Raw genomic sequence first — 7,197 nt, forward strand, 5'->3', positions numbered from 1 at the left:
AATATAAATAAATATATATATATAATATATTAATGAGGTCTTTATATTATATATGTAGATTTATATATTTAGTATCTATTTATATACACACGTATACACACGCACACATATATGTATATATAAAATATATATATGAGCAAACCATGATAAAGAGAAGAAAAAACAAGTGCAATGATGTCAAAACTTAGTTCAAAAATCTTACGAATTTCAAAAAAATTGCTAGTATTTTTTGTTTGCTTCTTTGCGAGGAGGACACTCGATTGCTTAATAAAAGAGACATTCCCAAAACTGCTTCACCTTATATAATTCTAACTAAACTCAACCTAATGATTTTATCACTTTCTTATTGTTTTAGAAAGTCATCGTGACCTTTTCACTTGTTTCCAAGAGTAACAAAACTATCCATCTCATCTTCGGGCAACTGTATTTTAAATTGGATGCTAGTTGTAACCTTTTGATGAGGTACATTGACTTGTTAGACAAATTGCTATTTTTTGTGCAAGCTATAGAAATGTAAACATAGCAAGAAGCTTACCAAAAACAGTAAGAAACTTAGAAGATAGAATATTCATTTTTGTTGTTGCGATACAATGCAAATTTTTTTAATTGTTTTTTTAGCTCTTTGATATCAACTAGTTTTATGGAATTGTGTTTAACCACTAGGCGAACTCCCCTTGACCATGCGGTTTCTTTTAAAAGAAGGATAGTTGTTTGCGGGCTTCAATTACCAAAAAAAAAATTTTAAAAATGCTAGATGTTTTCTTGTATGAGCAACTTTTTTTTTTGGTGCAAAACTCACTCAATTGAGTGAGTAGATTAGATTATATTAAACCAAAAAATACCATACTGCTCCATGCTCACACCAAGCCATGGACAAAACAAATTAGAATGGATTCTGGTTGGACAACATAACCATACTCAGACTCACACATCCAAAAGGTGCTACGGAAACCACCGTGACTGCCACTCCAAAGTGAAACCCCCTCCAAGATGATACATCAGCTAGACAAGGAGCCACCCTTTGAGTTATGGACTAGAAGAAGGACAAGAATAATACATAGTTTTCACAACATCAAATTGTATGAGTAGCCAAACCTACATAAGAGGTGCGATAGCTATAGCTCTATCGATTGTGGTAGGTCTATTGAACTTTAGTTGTTGTAGGTGTTAACCCTAAGTAGATTGGCTTTTGGTTTTGAATTTTAGTTGTTGTAACTTGTAGTAAAGGTTGATCAAATGTCAAACATAAACAAACATTAGCACTAGGCTTCTTTGATAGTGGGCTTATAGGCCTTGTAAGTCTCAAATAAAGCACAAAGGGAGTAGTCTAAGGTGGCAATTACATAGGAAGAGAGTACACTTATTGGAGAGCACTTTTACAACAAAAAGGGGAGCAAGGAAGGGATGGGGGAGTAGCACTATTGCACAACAATGCTAGGGTTCTAAGGAGGGACATAGGGGAGATAGGCTTACAAGTAATGGTCTCAATCTTTCATGATCTAGTCTACTCATGTCATTCTAAGGCAAAAGGAGCCGACATTCCTCCATCCAAAGCCTACCTTTTCAAAATTTGAGGCCATGTCCCCTCCTCCCCTCCCCCTTTTTGTGATGTATCCTTCAATTGGGCAAAGGCTTGGACCTCACTTGCACTATGTCCATTTCAATGCACACGTTTATATGTGAAAAAGATGGCCAAGCTCTCCCTTCTTGTTTTGCTTTCTTTCTTTCCTTTTTGACAACAACATCCAAGCAGTGTTCGGGAAAAATCATTATCACAAACATACAAAAATCCCTCCAAGACAAATCTGAAACGGAAATTACATTACTAGCCAATGTTTTTGCAAAATTACACTATTTTCAATGTATTTTAAGCGAAATTTTCTCCTTCTTGCACTCCCCTCAACCGGCTACTTTGATTTTGCAACCGGCTCAAGGCTAAGCTGAGGCACACTTTTCTCGAACACTGCATCCCGGCAAGGCTCGAGCCAAGTAAATTACTCCCTATGATTACCTTCAATTGTCATTATCTATTATCTATCACCACCCTTTCTTACCTTAATTTAAGAACTTTCAGTCCTAGTAGACTTAGTTCTCTTCCTTTTCCCCATGAGAAAAGGGGAGAAAAGTAAGCATGTACACAATGGTCCTTGTGGAATGTTATCAAATGAGCTATAGTGTTATAATAAAAATCTTGTGCTTCGTAACTAGTCCAAGGTTATGGGTTCTAATCCCTTGAAAGTTTGCCCCTCATGAAAAAGGTCTAAAATTTATGGGCATAGTAGATTTTTTTTTTTGACATGCAATCTTACAAGGCCCCTTTCATATGTTTTGTGTAATGTGATCAACTTACATAATTTGTTATATATAACGTAGATTCAAGGGTATAAACGTGAAAAATGACAGGCAATTTTGATATTCTAGCTTGTCAAATGACATGAGGTTTTTTTGAAGCACTTATGGATGAAAGCATGTTAACGTGTCACACTTTTTCATGTCCTGAACAATGCTAACTAGCATAATTTTGACATATATTAACTAGTACAATAACATGAGCTACATCTCCAAGATCTATGACGCATGATATATCGGTAGAAAGCTTTTGAAGCAAGGAATCCAAATGTGCAACCTCCGACAAATTTTGATATTATTTGTAAAAATTTTACCGGACGCCCAACTTTTTAAAGATGTGGTAACTTGAAAATGCTAACTAGCACAAAAAGCGCGACACGTTAACATGCTTTCACCCTTATTTTGACAGGCAAAATAGCCCTTGATTTTAAAAACAGGTGTCAATTTTAGGCCCTACTCATGAAGCAAAACAAAGGAGGGAGATAGAGAGAGAGCCTTAACTTTGGCAATGTCCAAAGACATACCATTATGGTTTAATGGAAGTCTCAAGCCCGAAGTGTTACAAGACTCCGCGAGCATGGAAGACTATGTTTGGTTATATGTGCATGAAAAAGTGTCGTATTTGGATGTGCATAAAGCTAGGGAGATGCAAACCTCATTAAGTCAATTGTAATTCCAACTTTATGTTTAAAAAACCGTTCCATAGTCTCCACTATGCTTAATTTATGGAAAAATTACCAAAATACCCGTGTAATTTGTGGAAGTTCCCAAACTACCTCTCAAATTTCAAAACTTCCCTCATATTTGGCCAACAATTCTCAAAATGCCCTTCAATTTTGCCAAAATTCAATTCCCAAACAACCTTGCAAACATCTGTAAAAACAAAAAAAAAATTGCAACTCTTCATAGGAAGATTGGTTCTTCTCAGTGGAAGATGATAGAAGTAGGATTTAGATGGTATTGAGGGCTCTTGAGATGAAATCGTTCATCATTTTTGAACACAGATGCCTCTATTTGTAAGCTCAGTGGTGACTAAGACGCTAAAAGATAGATGTCCATTGTCATAAAGATTAATCTATGCAAAAATTGGGGCAAATCCATCCGAAAATGTTGCAAGGGGGAATTTTTGATAATTTAGGGGTATTAATTTGGGGATTTCCACAACTTAAAGGGGTTTATTGGTAATTTTCCCTTCATTTATAGTAGCTTGAAAGGAAGGGGCTAACTAATTAGGCTTATACAATTACCATCTGAACTAATTAAAGATCAATTAAAAGGCAAGCTCAACCTTTGAAACAAAAGTTGTAATCCATTACAGAGAAGAAACTCCTGAGCAAATTAAGCTTTCAGTGTACTCATTATCTTCTTAACAATATGGTTTGTGTGGGAAAAGGAAGGCTTGTGCAAAAATCAGAAAAATTAGTTCATGTGCATGGAGTCTCTATCCATATTGTGGACATGAAGTCGAGCAGACCTTCCTCCATACAGCTCTTAATTTGTGATTAATGAGGCTCCCCCATCTGAGCTTGGACATCATTGCATTCTGCTGTGCATGACCTTCAGCACTCCATGGGCTGCTGTTTTTGGAGAAGGATGTAGACATGTCTCCATGTCGCCCACATCGAAAGCTGGCCGAATGTGCCTTCAACTGCGGCAGATACCCCGCAAGAGAGTGCCTAGGATTCGGCAGCGTGTTTGTGCGCATGTAGATTGGCTTTGGTGGATTTAGTTGCGACTCTGGCTGCGCCTTGGCCCCATGAATCTCATGTACATCCAGAGTTATAAAATTTTCTGTGATATACTGAAAATCATGCATACCAATTCGCTCTTGCACTGCGCTTTTCCTTCTATCAATATTGATTGGTGCTCCCACTGAGGAGGGGATTTGCCTTTGTCTACTTGGGCTTAAACCAGTTGGGAAGCATGAGATCTTCGGCTGATCTTGTCGTGGCGTGTCGACGCTCTCATTGCAATGATTACAGTCGATGGTGGGATGATGGGCAGTATGCTTGCAAGCAACTGGTTTCCAAAGAGAATGGTTTATCCTGTGAGCAGTGTTTTTACTCGCTTTAGCTAGCAATCCATGTCTATAACACCCATGAACTCGCGGTTGCGACATAGACCTTCTCAAGTACAATGCCTGGCTCACACTTGTGCGGCTGGAGTTTGCTTCGACATCATCTTCATGCTCGGCGTTCACCGAGCTGCGTATTACACTCGTCTGCTCCTGTCGATGTTCTACATGGGATTTCTCCAAGGCAGGATAAATATCTTGCTCTTGCAGTGATCCAACATCGTCCATTGCACTGAACAGCCTGTTTCTTTTCTGCCAATTAGTGCGTCCTTTGGCAAAGCTTCGACACACAGCCTCTTCCAAGCTCGTAAGCCGCTCGAACTTTGTCCAGATACATCGGTCACAAGAGCAGTGGTAGGATATCTCGGCAGACTCGCCATCGCTGAGTCGGAGCTTATGGTCCAAGAAGCAAGGAGGAAGGTCTGCATCAGGTTTGCAAGCCAAGAGGGCTACATCACTTGCAGGAGGGCAAGTATAAGAAGGGTGCAGGCATGTACATTGGGAGTGGGTAGAGTCATTCCTATATTCTGGTGGGATACATAGGCATGGGCCACTTTCAGCATGGTGGCTCTGTGGGTTCTCCTTGCTAATACTGCTAGAAGGAGAAAAGGTAGAGCTATTGCAAGAGCTCGCACTGTCTGCTGAGATACTATCCAAATGAGCTTTCTCCCACACTATGAAATCAAAGGATTGGGAGGGAGTGTGGTGTGGGGTTAAGGTAGACTCCTCCTCTGCTAAGCAACATTTTCCATGCAATCCCATGCCCCCAATTGGCTGGATGAAAGCTGTTACTTAAGAATTTTATAGTGTGTGTGTGTGTGTGTGTGTGTGTGTGAGAGAGAGAGAGAGAGAGAGAGAGAGAGAGAGAGAAAGAGAGATGCTCCCTCCTAGTCATGTTGACATAACCTCCTCAAGATTATTAAACAAATCCCACACATCCTTTGAAGTTTCTCTCTTGGAATTGACACTTTGCCCATTTTCATTCTCTTTTACAACTCCTTTCAAGCCCTTCAAATTACTATTTTGTATCATGTCCCTATATTAATTCACAAGAAGACTTAGAAATTTTCTCATGTAGGAATCAGTGTTTTTCATACAATGCATAACATCATGAGCTTCTGCTCGAGAGGCAACGCATACCTAGCTAGGTACGATTGGGGGCAGGGGACCGTCGGCCCCCCCACCAGGCCGGCGGTCCCCTGCCCCCAATCGTACCTAGCTAGGTATGCGGCACCTCCCTCACAGAAGCTCATGATGTTGAGGTAAGTCACAATGTGGGAAATATTGTGAGAATTTGTCCAAAACTTCTTGTGAATATTGTAGAAGGCCCACCTCCCATGCAAATGATTCAAAGTGCATTACATACTTTGTTTACAAGTAATCCTGTCTCCCTTGGCTTTTATATTGAAGTACAACATTTGTCATCACCTATATGTGAGCTTTTTATTCTTCATGTGGGTAGAGAGTCTCACAAACTATTGACTTTTTTGGTTGCAATCATCTAGAGTTTAAAAGAAGAGTGAAAGGGGAAAGATCCTTCACCCTTCGGTGTTTTCCAGCATTCTATATGTGTCACGGAATTGGGACGGGGCCCGTGGGCACCACGGATTTTCTAGAATTGGGTGTGATCATGATCTTGAGAACAAGCCAATGATTGAACAAAAAAACCTCCACAAGAGAAACTTTTAAGGTAAAATGATTATGTTTGAAGGCTTTTACACTAAAATTTTGCAAAGTATTGTAGGTTTTCTCGCTCATCATGTCATTCATGCGTTTGAGCATATCCTCTACGGCATTCATTGGAGCTACCAAAGTGGGTCCTACTCATTCATTGGAGCTACCAAAGTGGGTCCTACTTGTACTGGCACAAATTTAAATTTTGAAGGTAATTCTCAAATTTTTGCATGTGGGATTACACTACAACTGTGTTTTTTTCAAAGATTGGACTTCATCGGGTAGCATTCTATTAGCAACATACACATTTTTTTTTCACAAACCGCTTATTTAGCCTAACACAATTTTATATGAGCATCTTGTGAGCAATCCTAGTCAAGTGTAACAAAGTCTCTAGTTTTCAAAACATTTAGGCAGTGCTTCATAAGATCTTGGGTCTCTCTTTCTTTTCCCATGATCAGGAATATCAAGTCTGCAAACATTGGGTTGCCAATGCTTGAGAGCTGGGACTTTTTATTTTATTTTTCAAAGGGTCGAATTCGACCAAAACTATAAAAGATGGATGACTATAAAAGAGGTTCAATCATTTATGGGACATTGTGACTATTATCATGTTGAATTGATCACATTTATACAATCAACATGAACCTCAGGTTTGAACCAATATAGTGGCTTACACATAGAGCTAAAAATTTGATATTCGCCATACCCAAGGCCATACCTAGCAACATTAACACAAGTTGATCAACTTAAGGAACTCCTTTTCTAATTGGGTAAGCTTGTTTATGTCCCCAAACATCAAGACGAACACGTGAGCTATGTCCGACTATGTGTGAAAATGGCCCTATGGTTAGGGCCGTTAGTCCAGGTACTTATAACAATCACTTCCTATCATGGCTTGCCAGAAACATTTCTTCTAACCGAGCAAGTACGAGCATATAACTCTTCCAGGTTTTAGTGACGACCAGCTCCAAAAATGCCTCAAATCCTCAAAAAACAACTCGTCAAGGTCCAGGGTTAAGGGGCAGGCAATCCTGACCCTCCATTGACTATCCATGTGACTGACATTAATTTTTATGAACAGTCGTCAGATCTACAAC

General features: G+C 39.3%; 1 protein-coding gene across 1 annotated transcript; it reads right to left on the reverse strand.

The window, feature by feature from the left end:
• Nucleotides 1-3,366: 3,366 nt before the first annotated feature.
• On the reverse strand, nucleotides 3,367-5,208 carry LOC147416922 (uncharacterized). Its single transcript, XM_086507955.1, has one exon. The coding sequence runs from the start codon at nucleotides 5,183-5,185 to the stop codon at nucleotides 3,791-3,793; it is 1,395 nt and encodes a 464-aa protein (XP_086364081.1). The 5' UTR covers nucleotides 5,186-5,208; the 3' UTR covers nucleotides 3,367-3,790.
• Between the last annotated feature and the right edge of the window lie 1,989 nt (nucleotides 5,209-7,197).

This window comes from Adiantum capillus-veneris, unplaced genomic scaffold (genome assembly GCF_014529385.1).
Source record: "Adiantum capillus-veneris isolate H3 unplaced genomic scaffold, ASM1452938v2 Hic_scaffold_358, whole genome shotgun sequence".
In the NCBI taxonomy this organism is placed as follows: domain Eukaryota; kingdom Viridiplantae; phylum Streptophyta; class Polypodiopsida; order Polypodiales; family Pteridaceae; genus Adiantum; species Adiantum capillus-veneris.